The 21,355-nt window shown below is 44.7% G+C and overlaps 1 protein-coding gene across 4 annotated transcripts in view; it reads left to right on the plus strand.

Annotated features, from left to right (window-relative positions):
• c7h8orf34 (chromosome 7 C8orf34 homolog) overlaps positions 1 to 21,355 on the plus strand; it is a 126,335-nt gene that overhangs the window by 46,262 nt on the left and 58,718 nt on the right. For all 4 annotated transcript variants that reach the window (XM_070553371.1, XM_070553370.1, XM_054751159.2 and 1 more), the window contains exon 7: positions 237 to 403. In XM_070553371.1, coding sequence (XP_070409472.1) covers positions 237 to 403 — 167 coding nt within the window. The remainder of the gene's footprint in view (positions 1 to 236; positions 404 to 21,355) is intronic.

Genomic DNA, 21,355 nt, shown 5'->3' on the forward strand with positions numbered 1-21,355 from the left:
AATCCACACGCTCAGAAAATGAATTTCCTCACCGTGTTGGGAATTTAGAAGCCAGTTTACTTTGAAACTTTAAGAAAGTTAGCTTTTTGACTCAGTCAGGGACAAAATGCAACCAAAAAAGAACGCATCCATCTTTCTGATACTGAAATTATTGAATAATCCAGTTTTTCAAGGAATAAGAAAGTAAAAAGTTAAACTTTCTCACTTATTTGGATTATTGTTTATATTTTCTTCAGTCTGAAGATGGAAACAAAGAGCAAAGGGTTAAAGGAGCAGCAGCAGCACCACAAGAAGCTCCTGGCAGCCATGTTGTCCCAGGACTCCTTTGATTCTATCAGTAGCCCCGCCCACTCTGTCCTGGAGGAAGAGATTGAGGATGAGGACGATGCTATGGAGCTTCTGGGTAATATCATCTTATGCTATTGAAATGTTTTTATTTTAATTTTAAAAATATACATTTTTTTCAGTTTTTACACAAACACCTTAAAGAAGACATATTATGATTGCTTTTCTTAAGTTATAATAGTTCTATGGTCAATATAAAAGATGTTTATGAAGTTCTTTGCACAAAGTCCCTCCCACATAAAGTGATTTCCACAGTTTTTTCTTCTTATTTTCAGTACCTTCCAGAATGAGCCATTTTAGGGCTCTGTCACTTTAAGAAAACAAGTCGGAGCTGGCCACACCCACCTATCCCCCTCTAACCCCCAAATTCCACTACCTCCGCTCCGCTCCGGTCCGCCCCCGCCTTCCGCAGCCGCTCGCTTCCGAACTCAATTTTTACTGGTACCCGCTCTACAACGGCTCCGCTCCGGTGCGGAGACCTGAGGTGGGCAAACAATTGCTTTGCTGACTTTAGGATTAATAGAAGTAGTTTGTTGTCTGTTGTCTCTGCAGACACGGGACACAGTTACCTCATTCTGAATCAGACCTGGTTCCTAAAATAAAAAGTGTCCAAACGCTCTTTCAGTTTCTTTCACTCGTTCTTAAGTTTCTTCTCTTTGACGAGGTAATGCTCATCAGCGGGGGTGAATTTCTTAATTAAACAGCTTGGCGTTTCTCTGCCCAGCAAATGCTCAAGCAGCAGGTGGCACAAAACGCAATTTAAAGCCTAACTGAAAGTTCAGCTGTTTTACAGGCTGACTCCCTGGTTAGCTAACAGTGGCTGCCTTGTAGAGGAACATCAACCCACAGCGAGCTCTTTTGGTGTCTAACACACGCTCCAATTATAGCGCCTCGGTGTCGATCAAGCAGCCTCTGTTGTGTTGTTGCTCCGCTGTGACACACGATGAGCGCGTGTCTTTGTTTCCTGCTCTTGTGTCACAACCCGTCTGCTTGTTAGCTGAAGTTTTTCTCCACTGACACATCTTCAAAGGTGTGTGACAACCTCAACGTGACATCCTTCCTGATTGTTGGTACGGTTTACAGCTAAACATCCTAAATCACATCCGAGGAAAATTCTTTATTTTTATCATATCTGAGTTTGTTCCAACCTGAGGGATCTTCTAAAGTCAACATGTTTATGTGCTTCAAAGTAATACAAGAGTGGGAAAATGGGCTCCCAATGGGGATGTCTCTGGCTTCCATTATGTCCCAGTGAGGGTGTCTAAAACATTAAAGTGTAAGATGATAGCCAAAGCGAATACTGCTTCAGTTGTATAAAAATGAAGCTAACAGGAACTGCCACGGTGTTATACATTCTAAGTCCCACCTACACGCATGCACACATTCACGATGCTTTTATAAACCATCAGATTACAGATAAATACATTAGGACATGAATGTTTGAAGAAGAAGCAGCAAGGTGTGTTAACCTTAGGAGTCAAAACCTGAAAATCTGACGTATGTTTTTGGGTTAAAGGACATCTTCAGTTGTTTTGGACTGAATGTGAGGTTTCTGCATGTCAGTCCATCGCTGCATGTTTCTGAATCAAATGTAAGAATTGCAAAAGTTTAGCCTCAGGTCAACTTTCTCTTTTACAAAGTTCTGGAGACGTCTTCTCAGTATATAGGCTATAAAATAATATATAACATATAACCGCTGTTCTTTTATTTTCTACTAACTTCTAGCTGAACAACTAAAGCAAATCGATGGTATAAAAACAAAATATCAATGACTGATAATTAGAGTTTGACTGTTACGGATTTTTAACAATCTCCAGTACTGGTGAACTTCTATCGCTGCACCATCGAGTGTATCCTGACCAACTGTATAACAGTCTGGTATGGGAACTGTTCCGCCTCGGATCGGAAGGCATTACAGAGGGTCGGGAAAACTGCCCAGCGCATCGCCGGTGCACCACTTCCTGCCATAAAGGACATCTACAGGAAGCGGTGTCTGAAAAGGGCAGGGAAAATCATCAGAGACCACAGTTACCCATCACATGCACTGATCACCCTGCTGCCCTCTGGGAGGCGCTACAGGAGCCTCCGGACTAAGACCACCAGGTACCGGAACAGTTTCTTCCCAACAGCTGTCAGACTCCTGAACTCTGCCTCCTGACATATGACCTACGTTAAACTCATGGACTGCTTGTATTAACTACAGCCTGTACATACTTATAGTCATAGAATACTCATAACATACTTCATACCCTGTACATTATAACATATGTAATAGATCCATTTCTGTAATATACTTACACATCTATATTATTACTAATATATATTGTAATACATCTATATCACGGCTAAAGCACTTCTGGATGGATGCAAACTGCATTTCGTTGCCCTGTACCTGTACATGTGCAATGACAATAAAGTTGAATTCTATACTGATATGAAGAGGTCATGGCTGATATGCGCTGATGATATTTTGGGTAAATCTTCATGGCCTATATTTAGACGTTTTCCACCTTAGTTTAATGCTAAATAGTCAGTAATAAAAACAGTGGTAGATGAACAACACTTCATTATAAGGTTCACATTATTAACGTTACTTAGTGCATTGTTAAGCATTAATAAACTAAGGGTCCCTTTATTAATGTTACTTAATGCATTATTAAGCATTAATAAACAAAGGGTCCCTTTATTAACTCTACCATTTTGGTAACTGTCAAGTGTTCTTAAGGACACAAAGGGGCAGGGGGAGGGTGTCTGCTAATGGATTGCATAATATGGTTAAGCAGTTGTTAATACTTTATTAATGCTTGAAAGTGTGACATTAACTTGTTAGCTTATTGATCCTTACACCAGTGTGTGAATGGGTGGATGACTGTGTTGCAAAGCACCTTGGGGGGGTTCCATGACTAGAAAGTGCAATATCAAATACATGCCATTGGCCATTTACTGTAAAGTGTCGCTGGCATTTCTAAACCTGTCACTTTTTGAGCACTGAATTTAACCAACTGGGCCTCACCACTACATATTTTAAATACAACGAAGGTTTCTAAAGACAAAAACATGGCTGCGCCATGGGCTCCCCCATGTCACCTATTGTAGCCAACCTTTACATGGAGGAAGTGGAAAGAAAGGCTCTTGGCTCTTTTAAAGGGAGAGCACCCACCCACTGGTTCAGATATGTGGATGACACCTGGGTCAAAATCAAAACACAAGAAGTGGCATCCTTCACTACGCACATCAACGCTGTGGACAAAAACATCAAGTTCACCAGGGAAAACATAAAGGACAACTGCTTGCCTTTCCTGGACTGCGCTGTGCACTTTGAAGAAAATGGCAACCTCAACATCGAAGTGTACCGGAAGCCCACACACACGGACCAGTACCTCCTCTTCGACTCACATCACCCTCTGGAACACAAACTTGGAGTAATCAAGACCCTACACCACCGGGCAGAACATGTTCCCTCTAAAGGTTGGTTTATGCTTGACGCGTCCGCGAGGTCCGCACGGCTCCGCGCGGAAAAGTTGCGTCATTTTGCGTCATTTTAACAACCACGCCCCTCCACCGCGTCTCCGCACGGCCCAAGATTTCCGCAACGCGCACCTCGGAAAATTTCTAACCACGCGGACGGTCGGACGCGGAAAAACATGGCGGACCGGCACGGCAGAGGTTCGTAAATACAGACATTTGTATGATTCAGCTCTCAGAGATCTGTCATGCCACCACTCCAGCCAGGCCCGGTTTCCCCAGCAACCACAACCAGCTCATCATCTACCTGATTCAAACCACCTGTCTCACATTAACTCATCAGCTCCACCTGCAACCACCTCTATATAACATCAGGAGAAACACCAAGCCAGTGCCAGATTTTTGAAAGCATTTGTTAGTAGATTATCCAGCATTCTAAAACCCTGCCTAAACCTCAAGTTCCTGACCTTGTTTCTGAACCTCGACCTTGCCACCTGCCTGCTCCCTGACTGGATTATCTCACAGTTTCTGATCTTCTGGACTCCTGACCTTGGATTTGTTACATGGACTCTGCCTCTGGATTTCCCCTCCTGACCAAGCCTTCTGCTACTGCCCTTCCTACAGACTGGTAACACTCCCCTGTGTGTTCTCAAATAAAAACTTTAAAGCGTCTTACTGTGTCTGGTGCTTTCACGGGTCCTCCAGCCCTGGTTGTTACAGAAAAATCTGGCCACCATGGACCCAGCACCGACACAGGAATGGCAGCTCGGTGTGGAACGCTCCATTTCTGGTCTGGGAGACAAAGTAAACGAACTCCTGGATCTGCTCCGAACCGGTGACTCATCTCGTCATGTGACCGACGTCCCGATGGCTTCCGCATCCCCGGTCCAGTTCCGGGTCTCCCCTGTCCACGAACCTCGTCTTGTTCCACCGGAAGTTTTTAAAGGTGAGCCCAAACAATGCCGCCCCTTCCTCACCCAATGCGAGATTCATTTTGAACTACAGCCTTCATCGTTTCCAACCGAACGCTCTCGCGTGGCTTATGTGATCTCGTTATTGTCGGACCAAGCCAAGGTTTGGGGCACCGCTGAATGGGCTAAGGACTCTCCTATCTGTTTTAATTACCGTGCTTTCTCGAATGAACTCATTCGGATTTTTAACCCTGTTTTACCAAGTAGGGAGGCCACCCGAGGATTATTGATTTTGGAACAAGGAACCCGGAGGGTTAACGACTATATCATCGACTTCCATGCTGTGGCTGCAGGGAGCGACTGGAATGAGGCAGCCCTCATGGACATGTTCTATCAGGGTCTCTCGGACCGGATCAAGGATGAATTGGCAACTCGAGAGTTTCCTAGAAGCCTGGAGGACCTCGAGAATCTCGCCACCCGCATCGACCTCCGACTGTTGGAGAGGCGGAGAGACAGGTCCAGGAGACCCATGCCACCTGTCAGTCCCCGCTCTGCGCCCATAGGTCCGGCAACTTCACCTGGAAACGCAACTGTGAGTAACTACAACACACCACAGTCCTCCCATGATGAACCCATGCAAATCGGGAAGACCAAGCTCACAGAAAAAGAGAGATCTAGACGTCGGTTACTCAACCTGTGTTTTTATTGTGGGGGCTCAGATCACAGCGTACGTAACTGCACGTTAAAAGGGCATGCTCAATAGAGAAGGGGAGGGCTCTATTGGGTCGTTTGGTTCCAAAACCCCCCGTACGACCTTTTGCCTCTGCTACGTTTTTTTATGCCAAACAGGAGCACAGCTGTCCTGTGTTTATTGACTCTGGAGCTGACACAAACTTTATGGACATTTCTTTTGCTGAGTCTATTGGCCTGCCCCTGCACCCCATCGCCCGGACTCAAGAAGTGCAGGCTATTGATGGACACATCATTTACCAAGCCACCCATGAAACTGACCCAATCACCATGAGGCTTGGGGGGAACCATGTCGAAACCCTAAATTTCCTGGCCATCCCCTCTCCTAACATCTCTGTCATCTTGGGAATCACCTGGTTGCGCACTCACAATCCACAGCTGGATTGGCGTAAGGGGGAGATTTTGGGATGGTCTGACCAGTGTATGTCCCAATGTTTGACTAATGCCTCTCCTAGTCTCCTACGTACACCTGACTCATCGGAAACCTACCCGGACCTCTCAAAAGTCCCTATTGAGTACCATAACCTCAAGGAGGCTTTTAACAAGCATCGTGCTACCAGGTTACCTCCTCATCGCCTCTATGATTGTGCCATTGATTTATTGCCTGGAACTTCACCCCCTAGAGGGCGTCTGTTTTCCCTTTCTCTTACAGAGCAAGAAGCCATGAGGAAATACATCCACGAGTCCCTACAATCAGGAATCATCCGCCCCTCCTCTTCTCCGGCTGGTGCTGGATTTTTCTTCGTGGGGAAGAAGGATGGTTCTTTACGACCCTGTATCGACTACAGAGGACTTAACAACATTACGGTAAAGAACCGCTATCCTCTCCCTCTTATCAACTCTGCTTTCGACTCCCTTCGAGGTTCCCAGGTTTTTACCAAGCTTGATTTGCGCAACGCTTACCATCTGGTGCGCATTCGAGAAGGGGATGAGTGGAAGACTGCTTTTAACACCCCAAATGGACATTATGAATACCTGGTCATGCCCTTTGGCCTCACCAACGCCCCTGCTGTTTTCCAAGCCCTCGTCAATGATGTTTTACGTGATATGGTGGGGAGGTTTGTGTTTGTTTACCTAGATGATGTCCTTGTGTTCTCTCCCGATCTGGACACCCACAGAAGACACGTCAGAGCAGTCATTCTCAGGTTGCTGCAAAACAACCTCTTTATAAAAGCAGAAAAATGTGAGTTTCACAAGGCCTCCATGTCATTCCTGGGATTCATACTCTCCCCCAATCAGATCTCCATGGACCCCACCAAGGTGACCGCTGTGGTTGACTGGCCCCCTCCGACAGACAGAAAGCAGCTCCAACGCTTCCTGGGGTTTGCTAATTTCTACCGGCGGTTCATCAAAGGTTACAGCAGGATCGCTGCACCTCTCCATGCCCTCACCTCTAACAAGGTCAGTTATGTGTGGACTGATTATGCTAACCGGGCATTTCTCAAACTCAAAGAACTGTTTACAACCGCTCCAGTTCTCCACTCCCCGGATCCTGCACGCCAGTTCATTGTAGAGGTGGATGCCTCAGCTGTTGGTGTAGGCGCCGTTTTGAGCCAGCGCAGCTCTGATAACAAGGTTCACCCATGTGCTTTCTTTTCTAAGACCCTATCTCCAGCTGAACGAAACTACGACGTGGGTGACCGGGAACTGTTGGCGGTTAAGCTCGCCCTGGAGGAGTGGAGGCATTGGCTTGAGGGGGCTATCACACCTTTTCTGGTCTGGACTGACCATAAAAACCTGGAGTATCTACAGACAGCCAAGCGTCTCAACCCCCGTCAAGCCAGGTGGGCCTTGTTTTTTAGCCGTTTCAACTTCCACTTGTCTTACAGACCTGGCACCAAGAATACCAAGCCAGATGCTCTATCTCGGATCATGGAACACCAGGTACCTGAACCCAACGCCTCCACGGACTCTACAGTCCTCCCCAAGGGGGTCCTGCTGGGCGTCTCCCGCCTAGCTCTGGAGAACAAACTCAAGGAGACAGAACATCTCTACCCAGCACCTCCTCAGTGCCCGCCTGGTCGGATCTACGTTCCTGACCACCTACGGACAGAGGTATTGTTATTCTGTCACAGTTCTCGCCTTTTTTGTCACCCAGGCATTACCAGGACTATAAACGTGGTCAGAAGCAGATTCTGGTGGCCGGCGTTGGCCAAGGACTCCCGGGAGTTTGTCAGGGCCTGCCCCGACTGTGCCAAAGCAAAGGCCTCTCGTAGACCCCCTGCCGGTCTTCTACGACCTTTGCCCGTCCCACACCGGCCCTGGTCTCATCTGAGCATGGATTTCGTCACAGGCTTACCTCCATCTAACTCCTTTAGAGTTATCCTCACAGTCGTGGACCGTTTTTCCAAGATGGTCCATCTGGTCCCCCTCAAGAAACTCCCCACCGCATCTGACATGGCTGATATCTTGGCACGTGAGGTCTTCCGCCTCCATGGTCTTCCACAAGACATCGTCTCGGACAGAGGACCCCAGTTCGTGTCCAGGTTCTGGAAAGCTTTTTGTGCCCGGTTGGGGATTCAGGTGAGCCTCTCCTCTGGGTTTCATCCACAGACCGACGGACAGACGGAGAGACACAACCAAGAAATGGAAACCAAGCTACGCCTCTTGTGCCAGGACGACGCCACAACCTGGTCCCAGAACCTGCCTTGGGTGGAACACGCTATGAACTCTCTACCCACTACTGCGACAGGTGTGTCTCCCTTTTTCACTGTTTTTGGTTATCAACCCCCTGTGTTTTCCATTCAAGAGACCCTGGCCCACGTCCCCTCTGCCTATGCCGCCGCCCTCAGATGTCGCCGTGCCTGGTGGTCCGCTAGGCGCCATCTCCTCCAAGCCTCTGCAGTATATGCCCGCTCGGCCAACAGGCGGCGCATTCCGGCTCCCGCATATAGGGTGGGTCAGAAGGTCTGGCTGTCGACGGCCGATATCCCGCTCAGGGTGGACTGCAGGAAGTTGGCTCCCCGTTTCATTGGTCCCTTCCCCATTTCCAAGGTCATCAACCCTGCTGCTGTTCGCCTCCGCCTTCCCAGGGCCCTTAGGGTCCACCCCTCTTTCCATGTGTCAAAGGTGAAACCTGTGGTGTCCTCGTCTCTCGTGCCCTCCTCCGGGCCCCCTCCGCCCGCCCGGCTCCTTCCTGGTGGTCCGGTCTGGGCTGTGCGGCGGGTCCTCCGTTCCCGGCGCCGGGGCCGTGGGCTTCAATACCTGGTGGACTGGGCTGGTTTTGGTCCTGAGGAGCGGTCCTGGGTTCCCGCTCGCCGCTTCGTCGACCTCTCTCTCCTCCGGGACTCCCGCCGCTCCCGTCCTGGCCGGCCGGGTGGGCCGTCCGGTGCCGGCCCTTGTGGGGGGGATTCTGTCATGCCACCACTCCAGCCAGGCCCGGTTTCCCCAGCAACCACAACCAGCTCATCATCTACCTGATTCAAACCACCTGTCTCACATTAACTCATCAGCTCCACCTGCAACCACCTCTATATAACATCAGGAGAAACACCAAGCCAGTGCCAGATTTTTGAAAGCATTTGTTAGTAGATTATCCAGCATTCTAAAACCCTGCCTAAACCTCAAGTTCCTGACCTTGTTTCTGAACCTCGACCTTGCCACCTGCCTGCTCCCTGACTGGATTATCTCACAGTTTCTGATCTTCTGGACTCCTGACCTTGGATTTGTTACATGGACTCTGCCTCTGGATTTCCCCTCCTGACCAAGCCTTCTGCTACTGCCCTTCCTACAGACTGGTAACACTCCCCTGTGTGTTCTCAAATAAAAACTTTAAAGCGTCTTACTGTGTCTGGTGCTTTCACGGGTCCTCCAGCCCTGGTTGTTACAAGATCATTGTGATCAACATGTTGTTAATAATTCTTGGAGAGAAATAGCTCGCACTGTCGGAAAAGACGAGAACGCTGTTAAAAATGCTGAAATGCCGTGTTGTAAACAGTAATTTCTACTTCTATTATGGTGTAGTGTTGGATGCATGCTGTAGAGCTCCATGCTGCCCCGTTCAGTTTGGGAGAATATTGGCTCACCGCAGAGACGAGCCGCACAAACCATAAACACTGCGAGTTGTGAAGCGCGTTCCATCCGCGAGCCGCATCACCGCGCGGAAAGTGAATGCGTCAAGCATAAACCAAGCTTAAGCCGGAAGGGAAAAAGAAGGAACACACACATATAAAGGAATCACTTAAAACATGTGGCTATCCTAATTGGGCGTTTATAAAGTCAGCAAAGATGCAAAGAAAAGAAGACCAGACACCAGCGAGGGAGGATAAGAAAGACAGACGCAGCAACCTTGTCATGCCCTATGTAGCCGGTGTATCAGAGAAACTCAGGAGGGTTTTCTCCAAACACAACATACCAGTGTACTTCAGGCCCAGCAACACACTCAGACAGAAACTGGTTCACCCAAAAGACAAAACTCCTAAACACAAACTGAACAATGTGGTGTACGCTGTACAGTGCAGTGAAGAATGCCCAGACCTCTACATCGGAGAAACCAAACAGCCACTTCACAAGCGCATGGCACAACATAGAAGAGCCACCTCCACGGGACAGGACTGTTGAGTGTCTGACCTCATGAGGAAATTACTATGCAGTGATTTTCTCCAAAATGACTGTGCTTAAATTGCTCTGAAAAGCAATTAATCATATCAGCGCCAAGAAACTTCATTTCCCATGATGCTTTGTACACGGAAGCATTGGGATGATGTCACCGCCTAATACCAGAAACACGTTCTGCGCATGTGCGGGAGGCCGTGGAGCTTTTCCCGCGAACTAAGACCATAAATCTTCAGCAGAGACAAAGAAACCTCGTTCTTTTGCCCAGGATACCTGGCGGTAAGGACACGCTTGTCGAACGCTCCGACTCCCTTGAGCACGCGGAAGCTCTAAGTGCCCAAGTTGAGCCCACGGGACCGCTGGAAAAAAACTAAACTGCACGCCCATCAGATCTGCTCGTTTCTGCTCCCCTCCAGCTGATGTTTGAGGACACAGAACTGCGAAGGAAAGCAGCAACTCCATCCAGCTCTCAGAGACGCTGTAAGTTGTCAAACTCAGCACAAAAGAAACTTCGTTCTCTTTGTGTCCAGCCCGTGGAGAAACACTCACGGAGAACGCCAAACAACGGAGAAAGCATCAAACCGACGGATGACGCTGAAAACTGCGGAGAAACACGGAGAACCGTCAAATCAAACAGCGGGGGACGCCTTGCTGTTCTGGTGATCAGAAAACTCATTTCTCTCTCTCCTTTTCTTCTCCCGTTTCCTCTATAGTCCAGAATAAGCAATAAAACTGCGCTATTGCTTAAAAAGTAGCTTCGTGTCTTCCTCTTTCGTTCCCAAAACACGTCCGCCGGGTCATTTTGAATAAATAAACTGCTTATTGATCATTGTTTGGTATCTTTAAATGTTTTCTGCTTGGCCACGTGGTTAAACTAAAAGATATTATTTGTGATTAATCCTTTGTGTTGTTTCATGATCCTTTGAAATGTTTTGAGTGAATTTAAGGTTAAGTTACTGATGATTCTAAGTGCCTTGGAAGTTAAAGTGCAAGTTGCCACTCACACTTTAGCCAGACAAAGGGGTCAGCCATCTTGTATTCAAGACTCCATTTTGAATCCATACACATGCACACACACACTACTCCTTTGTGAGAACAAAGGACCCCATTCATACATCCTCCATCACACGCAAACACATCCATCTTCAATCATATCACATGGTTATTATTCATTTATGCCACTGTTTATTCATTTGACAAATTGTTAATTAAACGTTATAAAATTCAGATTTTCGTCTCCAGTAGCTTTGTTGTGTCGAAAAGAAGTCTCTGCTCCGAGGATTCTACGAACTTCAAGAAAGACTGATAAGAGTTTTGGATTCAATTTTCCCCCGGTTAAAGGGGAATGGTGCCCCGTATATCTAAGAATATCTTAATTAATTAATAAATCAGTAAATATTCCCATATTTACAGAATTTATTGAAGAATCCAAAAGTAAGTTAAAGCTTACGAATTGTTCGCTCCTAATAACCCCAACAGGACTCAGCAGTTCATTTGCATCTAAAGGACAAAGGTCATACTTTCGAGGATGCCAACGTTCACATTTTGGACAGAGAGGACAGATGGTTTGAAAGAGGAGTAAAGGAAGCCATTTATGTCCACTGTGAGCAACCATCTTTGAACAGAGGCGGTGGTTTACGACACCAACTGTCTGCCATCTATAATCCAGTTTTGAGATCCCTTCCTAGATGCCTCAACGCCCACGCATATCCTGGGCCATCTGACCTCAGGAATTCACATGATACGGTGGGGCCAGGCTTCATAATGAGCTCACCCGAAACTCTGGCTGAATAGGACCCACACCCACCCTCACACCTGGGCTCATGTGTTTATGTAGAAGATCATCAGGGGGTCTTTTGTTCCCTCTTCAGGGGGAAACTCCCACTGGGTGTGAATCTGGGACTCTCCACCATTTGACCTAAGAACTGAAGAAGCCTCTCGGATGAGAGGTGAAACGTCTTCAAGCAACTCAAAGAAGTCCAGACGCTTTTCTTTCAAAGCTCCTTAGACTACAATGACCTGGATGACTGAGAACCTTCACAGACATATTGAGCAGTATTGGACATTTTAAGCCCCTCTTTTGTTAGTTACTGTATTAATGATTTTCTGTCTTACAGTTTTAAGTGAAAGACGCCTTCAAAAGGCAAAACACCAAGGTTCTTACATCAGCATCACAGTGATGGCCCAACACGACAATAAATAATAGTGTTGAATACAACCCTAAAAGTCGGGCGGACACTGTGTAACTTTTTCACTCGTAGCACTCAGCTTTAGCTCAAACTGTACGACTTCTTCGCAGGGCAGATCTCACGAGCTCACACTGCACGACCCAGTTCTCGGATGCAATCTGACTGCTCACACTGTACGTCTGGTAGCAACACGTCGGACCTAAAAATATGCTAAAAATAGCAGTTTTTACACAACACGTCAGACTTTTTTGTCTTGTTTTGCCTGCTGTCCTTCAGGAGTGTTGCAGGAGGACACACAGGGATTTATGGGGGTTGGATGAGGAAAACGAAATAAAGAAAATAAATCTGTTTTGTGATCAGTTTAATTTGACATAAACACGACAAACACGCTTTCTTGACAATCTTTGAGTAAAAAAACGTGTAGAAACAAAAACGAACAGCGTGTGTTATTAGGGAAATAGCGGGCTAGCGGTGTTGATGCAGGATTGCGCATGCGCCGTGAGCAGTTCTGATACTTTTTGGGTCGCAGCTGCTCGCAGTGCCGCTTCAACAGTGCGATACCCTCACGAGGGATGTGCAAAATATTAAACACGCCAGAAGTTTGTGCGAGCTCACGATTGCTGACCGGTAGCTGGCCACGTGGTGTTAATCGCCTCTCGTAACCCCCTGTACACTACACGACGCTCGGCGCAAAACTCGCCCCGATCTCGTGGATTCTCGCACGAGTGGAAAATCGGCTCAAAAAAGTGAAAAACTCGCACAGTGTACGCCCGGCTTTAAGCCGGGCGTACACTGTGCGACCATAAGTGGGATGCTGGTGGTCTGTGATAGCCGTCCTCCATCATAACTCTAAGACTTGGGTTTATTCTCCCTCGGCCTTTAGTCCACTGTCCAGGGCTGTAATTCCAATGAAACAATGCCGCGAGGTCATTTCTGATTCTCAGTCACAAAGCCCTCCAGAGAGGCTGCTCTGTGTCTCGCTGCTGGAGGATTTATGAAAAGAAATATTACTGACATGTTCTGTGAGATCAGAATAAATACTCTAGTCTATTTTTTCCCTGTAAATCTTAGGTTTTATGGACAAATGGGATTGGGATTAAAGATGGCTGTAACCTTATTTAGCAAACTATTTTATTACAGGCAACATATTGAGATTTTTCATCCCTTCACAACTATGGTTCTGAGTAAAAGTCAGAAATAATTGCTTTTCAAGTCTTGGCTAGCTTCCTGAATTGTTTTGGAGGTCACATCAGTACTGATGAGCTAGCGGCTAATGCTAATCTGGTTCGGCCAAGTATTTAGCTGCCTTTCACCAAAATTTAACATGTATTAGATTACATTTGCACAGAAAGACACTTCAAAAGGGCCAAAATGTGGGGTTTCTTTTACGGCTCAGTGAAGTTGATCCCAGCTTCCTTTTGACAGAAAACCAAACTCATCTTTGGCAGCTACTCAAATTATTCAAGCTTATCTTACTAAACCTATTTATTTTTTACTTCTTTATTTTAGATTTCAGAATCCAATTTTTTTTTATTTTTTTGTAATTTTTGGTTTCTCTAATTTCTCTCGCTCTCAGAGAATAAACTTGTACACTGTAGGTCACACGGGTACTTTTTAAATCCTATGTGTATAAGTGAACATGAATAGTTGACAAGTTTGTCTTCTCTACAAAGGATAAGAATATGTGATGAAACTGGCCTTTCCCTTTCAAATCTGGCTTAGACGGACCTCTAATGGTCAACCTGTTGAGTTACAAGAGCTCAGTGTGTGTGTGTGTGTGTGTGTGTGTGTGTGTGTGTGTGTGTGTGTGTGTGTGTGTGTGTGTGTGTGTGTGTGTGTGTGTGTGTGAGAGAGAGAGAGAGAAAGAGAGAGAGGCATTGGAATGCAGCTGGGAAAATAAAGGACCTCTGATGCCTGAATGACTTTAAAAAGAAACATCAAAAGCTCACACCAGATACGAATCACAAGAGTCAATCAGTGGTTCTTCTGTCGTCACTTGGACAGAACGTAGCAGACGCCACCTGCTAATTGGTTCCTTGTTGGAGCTAATTGCTGTTTCAGTCAAACCCCAGAAAACGTGATCCAGTGAGAAGTGAAAACAGCCTGTGTTTGGCTGTGATCAGTCATGATCATCCAAGAAGGGAGCCACAAACGTGTGCCAAATTTCCACTAGGTGGCAGGAAATGCACACAAAATGGTTTTAATGTACAATAACACGTCTAAGGCTTAAAGATTTAAATGTTATAAACTCCATTTCTGTAATGAGTTTGCCCATTTCATGTTTTTGCACACTTTTATAGGGTTTAACGATGAATCTGGAGGCATTTATGGTGCATTTAGACAAAGTTTCCTCAGTTTGAACTCAAATCTAAACCCATTAACTTAGGTTAAAGTTTGTTCCTCTCAAAAGTTTCCAAAAATTCTAAACACCAGGAAATCAGGGGTCAGCTCCTATTCCTTTTCCAGTAGCTCTCTGGTACACATGACACAGTGATCCCACTTGCTTTTATTAGTTCCGCATTTAATATTAACCGCAGTCAAAGCCATGCTGAAAGTCAATATGACTCACGTGTTGTTATAAAAACATGGAAAATGTCAGGATTTTTGCTTCAGCTGGGTGGCGGTGAGACGGCGGGAAGACATTTATCTCAGACTAGAAACAAGCAAAGTTCAGAAACTGGCCTTGCTGCAATATTTTAGGATAAGGTGCTGCTGCAAAGTGACTTCTGTCCTGCAAAGTGGATATGTTACCAAGTAAATGTCTAGGTTTGCCATAAGCTATATCTTCTAAAGCAGCAATGCAAAACATGCTAAGAATGTTGATCTTTCATCCTTTTCCAACCTTTTCTTGACTTTAAATAAGATCTCATGAGAGGATTTATGCAGGACCGCTCTCATGTATGCATATTTATTTTTGTGAACGGTAACAGTTTCTTCCATTGTGGAGCGACAGATCCTCCTCCAAACTGCTGCAGCGTGTTAGCTCAGTCTGGCTCGAGTCCTGAAACAGGAGAAGAAAATGTAAGAGCAGCAGAGATTTGATGGAGACAAGATGAGGTTGGAGATAAAGCTCTGTCTGATCTTTGATACATGCAGCGTAACACCAACAGCGCCTGGCGGATGAGTTACATTACCTGTGTGTGGCTCTTTTGTGGAGTGCGTTATATCTCTCCTTGATCACGCATCGCCTCCAGTGTGGTGCAATGCAATAGCTGGGATATGGAGTAAAAGGGGAAAGCGAGACCTTTTTTTTAATTTCATTTTCTTCCTTTAAGAAATCCTTTAGTTTCTTTGCCACTGTGGAATTTAACTGAAAAGTGATCTGTGTTACACACCATGGCCTCCGAGTGTGGGTTTGAGATTCGGCGTATGGATCTCTGAGAAACTGAGAGAAAGCATTTAGCAGATAAAAATTCATTCCAGCTTTAAAATTCAACCAGGTATCCAAAATGTGTCCTCCGAGCTCCCTTTGACAAATTGATTCGATTGGACGGAACTTTGCCAGTTGGAGGGATGTTGAACTTGGATGTGGTGGTCCCTGACCGTCACATCACCCCCTCTGAGTTTCTGACTAATCAAATGAGATGTTGACATATTTTAATGTTGAGAGAATCTTTAACTCAAAGATGGAACAAAAATGGCTGTATCTGCGTCATTTATCGACAGGGTGTTAAAACTTGCATGAATGGCATGAATGATGGGGACATGTGGGTTTCTACTGCCTCTATAAACATAAAAAACATGAAAAACCGATCCACCCATTTTCTGTCAGTATTTGGTTTTAGGAATTATGCACCTAAAACAAGCCGTTTCAAAAAGTCCCAGATTGTGATGTCACAAACTGGAAACTTTGAATAGAACCACCTCTCATGTGGAAGAGAGAACTGCTGCAGGAGGAGCAGTGACTCTACTCTGAGCCAAACACTAGAGCAGTGACTCTACTCTGAGCCAAACACTAAACTACAATATCCAACAGCCAAGCTAACACTAAATAACTATGTATAACACTAAAAGCTATGCTAAAGACTAGGATATGCTAATGCTATATGCTAATACTGAACTACCGCTAACCATCCTACACTCGCTTGCAAATCCAACTCCCAACTCGCCACAAGACGTGGCCGAGACTCTCGTTGCTTTTATAACTTTGACACAGAGCTGCTACGTAGTACTCTACTGGTTTACGTAGTATCTTACTCTTTAGCCATTGGCTAAAATTTATTCAAAATGACTCAAATTCTATGTTTTAAGCTGAAGGTGGCGCTATACTGTGGTATTTAGGCAGAATTTATAATTTTTAAAGAAAATGCACCAAAATGCTAAAATAATGAATACACACATTTAAAACACTATTAGACACTCATTTATACAGTCCATCAGCAAAAACAAAAAAGTTGATTTAGACGTTACTTGCTCTTGAAACTGTGAAGAATAAAAATGCTGAAATTGCTTTATTTTGTGTAAAGAACTTCTGAAAAGGTTTTGTATTGACCATAGAACTATTGAAACGTCAGTAAAAAGGCACAATATGTCCCCTTTAAGAATTACCAGACTTATTTAGAGTCATCACACCAAGCTATTAATATTGTGCAGTCATTCCCCCTTCTGAACAATTTTAGGTTGTAGAAAAACCAAATAAAAGTGTGATCTTGGTTTAATCTGTATTTAGGACTTTTAAGCAGCACATTAAATGGCTACAGTCAAGCTGAACGCTGAAACCAGTGAACACCAAATACTTTTGAGCAATCAGCTTCTGTAACGCCATTTGTGGCTAATTACCTTCTTGTATCTTTAAATCCCTGCACGTGTTTGGTGATTGCAGACAAGCGGTGAATTTCTTGACGCCACACGTATGCTCCTCTCATCTCCATTGCCTTCTTTATCGTTGTCCAAACACTATAAGACACAACAGTTGCTGCGGAAACGGTGTAAACCGACACAAACAAAGCTGTATCTTCATTGAGAGGGAGTGAGGAAGGAGACGGGGAATATTCTTTGGTTTGACAGAGACAAGAACCTTCAGGAGCAAAAGTGGTCAGTCTGAATCATGTAAAAGCCTCCCTTGTGCAGGTGGATACGTAATCGCAATCATCTAGTATTACAATGGTCTCGCTGGAAGGAATGGCCGCTGTGCTCCTTACCACCTCAGATGCACTAAAAAGATAGGTTGCAGGGCCTGAAAGGATAGAGATGCTCTATTTAGGATATTGCAGACAAGCAAAAGATAGCAGAGTTACACAAGTATGTAATCTGTAGTCTTGGTATCTAGAGCCACAGATAAAGAATGTGTGTGAATAGATTCTTTATGTTATTCTGGCTCATTTAGATGCTGACACCATTATTTTGTAGCTTTTGTCTGTTTTAGGACTTAGGAAATGCAATGACCCTGTTAACTCTGTTCACTCAATAATGGTTCGATTAATGTTTAAATGATTGCAAAGCATTAGATCAAATCTAGTCTAATGATCTCATTAGTGTTTCCCGGCTCTCCTTTTAGCGTCGGAATCCTCCAAAACTGCACAAGTTGTTGTTTTAGACACCAAGTTAGCTGGTGCGTGAGACGCCATTTTTCTTTCAGCGCGCTGTCTCTGCTCTCACGTGACGACATCACGTTCCTAAACTTTATGGTCTCTAAAAGTTGGACAAAACATTTTAAACTATTTAAGTAAAACTGAAAATCCAACCACGCTTCTGTTTTATACATTAAATGACTTTATTACATTGTTTTAATCCTTGTCTCCTACGTGCACGGTTTTTTCATCACGGTATTGCAAATAGCTTTTTAAACATCGTCTTGTTGGTGAACCGGATACACGTTCACTGGACTAATTAAATCGCCCAAATTGGCCACTGAGAACACGTGATTTTTGCATTCATCACTTTTGGGCTAGGTTATCGTAATTTGATCTATGCAGGGATGAGTCAGGAGGATATTGCAAGACTTGATATGGTTCAGAACAGTGCAGCAGATTCCGGCAGGCGGTTGTTGGCATGAATATGTTACCCTAGTTTAAGCAAGACTTCACTGGCACATCGCTGCAAGATTTTTACATATTGCTTATGAGGTCTTGAAATAGTGTGACTTCCATGTACTCGAAAGACATGTTACACCGATATGCGACGCGCTTTATTTTTATATATATATATATATACGATGGCTTTTGCATCAAGCATGTTGGTCTCCCAGTTGGGCGTACGAAAGTGCTCTACAAATACAACTGAATTCAATAGTAAATAGTCGAATTCAGTCATTGTAATATGTGATATGCGTAATCACTTTTGCAAACTGAGCGATCTGATTGGGTGTTGAAACCAAAGCATTTAAAGTAGAAATCCTGAGTTTTTCTAAGGGCACCATCTAGAGGCAAAATAATGCATTGCACCTTAAGCCGCTCTCCCTACATCTGTGATTACGGCTGGAAGTAAAGCCTCTCGTTCTTGAATGAGCGTCTCTAGCCGGTCAACAAGGCCAAATTCCATTGTTTTTCTCATGTTACATAGTTTTAAAGAATTTGGAGGTCAAACTACTTGTCCATAAGAAATGTTGTCAACTCTGCATGAGTCTAGCTACTTCTGCAAATGTGTGCACACTCTATGATTGACATCTGTGCGTAAGTGGAAGTCCAACGCTATTGGCTAATGCTGAGCTCCACTCAGTTCAAATTTCACGGGGGATGGGCTTAGTAAGAAATGTTAATGTATTTCCTACATTGTATCAAAGTTACAGGGTAAGACTATCGCTTTTATACACAATACCTGAAAAGGGGAAAATTCTTGGATTGCTGCTTTTGAGCTTTGAAAGTGAAAAAATTATTGATTTATTTACACTTTTAGCAGATTTTCCAGTGACGCACGTCTTGTAATAAGTGGTGCATTTATGAAAAAGTCACTTTATATTTCATATTAGAATTTAAACGGATTTGAAGGTTTAAGCTTTTAAAGACAAAAATAAGATTTTATTGCAAATTTCTTTCAGCATTTCCAACGTGTGCTTTTGATCTAAATCTGTTCTGTTAAAGTAATAATGCTGCAAAATAAAATATTTTAAATGGTCCTAAGTGTGATTTTATTTTCCCGGAGTGCCCCTAGTGGTCCATTTTGCAGATATTATTCATGCAGCACAAATAAGTGCATAAACAAGATTTTTGGTAACACTTTACAATAAGGGTCCCTTTATTAATCTTCCTTAGTACAATATTAAACACTAATAAATTAGTATTAACAACTGCTTAATTACTATTATGTCATGCATTAGTAAGTGGACACCTCACCCCTGGCCCTTTGTCCTAATAGTTAATATCGGGAACATTAATAAAGGGATACTTTGTTAATGCGTAATAATGCACTCTGTAGCGTTAATAAAGGGACCCTTATTGTAAAGCTTTGCCAGCTTTTTTAACATAAAAAGCTCCACAGCTAAATATGATGAGTGGCTCAGTAATGCATCGATATATCAGACTGTTGTCTACAGCAGCGTTCTAATTTTGAGCCGAATTTGCGGTTAGAAAGAAAGTTAAAAGGAGGTCTGTGATAAGACTTTCCTCAAACCTCAGAGCTGTGATGTTACCCCACTCATGTGTGTTCCCATATGATTCTGATCAGGGTTTTTACGGCTGCACGCAGAGCCGAGAGGGCCTCGAGCTTTACAGCCGTATTCTCGGGGGGTGGGGGGGTTCAAAGTCAGGGTGCCATTGAAAGCTGAAACATAATTATGATATGTAAGTTGGAATATTGTTTTTACTACCAAGTCAAACAAACGTGTCCCCGTTGTGAGTCACATCAAACAACGTCTGTGTGACGACAAACCGCAGAGTAGAGACGACGTCGTCTTTGAGGCCCGTAATGAAACACAAATGCTGCTTGTGTGTGTGTGAGGGCAGTGAAAAGTGTGGGGTCTGCAAGTGTCATGCCTGAGTGTGCTGCTCACACGTGCGGGTCCCCCACAGTGTGTGTGTGTGTGTGTGTGTGTGTGTGTGTGTGTGTGTGTGTGTGTGTGTGTGTGTGTGTGTGTGTGTGTGTGTGTGTGGAAAGTTTAGTGCAAAGCATCTGTCAAATACACACTATTAATTAGAGCCCAGTGTTTTGTGGGTTTGTGTCGCCGCTGATCATGAAAGAATGGAAAATGCAATAATTTCACTAAGATGAGACGCAGTAAATCACCGCACTTGATGAAATGTAGTGGATCGGACGCGCGTCTCCCCTCCACCCCTGTCTCCACGTGTGCGGTGCGACCTCGGATGATTCCACTCCGCGTATATCTGTCAACGCGTCCTGCAAGAAGGTGTCCATTAAGTTATCTGTGAGGCTAATTATGACTTGTGCTCAGTTTTCCAGCTTTGTGAAGAGCGGCGGCGAGCCAGTCAGTCCACCGCTCTTCAAACAAAGTTAAATTACACAGAAACTAGTAGAGTCTGCTCTCTCCTCCTGCCGGGCTTTTGCTTGTGAGTGAAAGATTGCGGCACGGAATTCCTCATCGCTCAGGCCTTTTGTTGGGAATTGCATCGCTTGAATAGTTACCCCCCCCCCCCCCCCCTCACTCCCCTATCTGCTCACCTACCTCTTCATCACAGACTCGTTTTATTTATCTACCTCGTCTTAGACACAAGGAGCATGCATGGCTGCGCCGATGCCCGGAGAGAGAAAATGTGCCGGGCTGAAAACGGGCGAGTGTGGACAGACGTTTGTTGTGTCTAGACTTGGGCTGGGGGTAAACTGGTCTCAGGGGAGTCGTACTGTAAATTTATCGTGCTGTTATTGTGTTAGAGACATACTGAACTCCATTGTGAGCCCGGAGAGTGTGCACACTTTGTGTTTGACTAAGCAGACGGAGGAAAAGAACACTTACACAAAGCAAACATTGTTTGTTGACAGCCTTTCATAGGAGCACGGATTTGGGAAGGTGCACATGAAAAGATGGCTGAGTCTAGTTTACACAAAGTATTAAAGATGAATCAGTTTAATTGCTGCTACATTTGTTACATGTAACCTAGACGACATCAAAACATTGCCATGTTGAATTCATCCCAATTAGCTTTGGCCTTAACCGTAGTTTGACCAGGAAACCAACACATCCACCCTCAGTGCTTATGATCTTACTCAGAGCAATCTGACAGGACACAAGAATCTTTGGTATCACATTAA

This window comes from Nothobranchius furzeri, chromosome 7, assembly GCF_043380555.1.
Source record: "Nothobranchius furzeri strain GRZ-AD chromosome 7, NfurGRZ-RIMD1, whole genome shotgun sequence".
Taxonomy (NCBI): domain Eukaryota; kingdom Metazoa; phylum Chordata; class Actinopteri; order Cyprinodontiformes; family Nothobranchiidae; genus Nothobranchius; species Nothobranchius furzeri.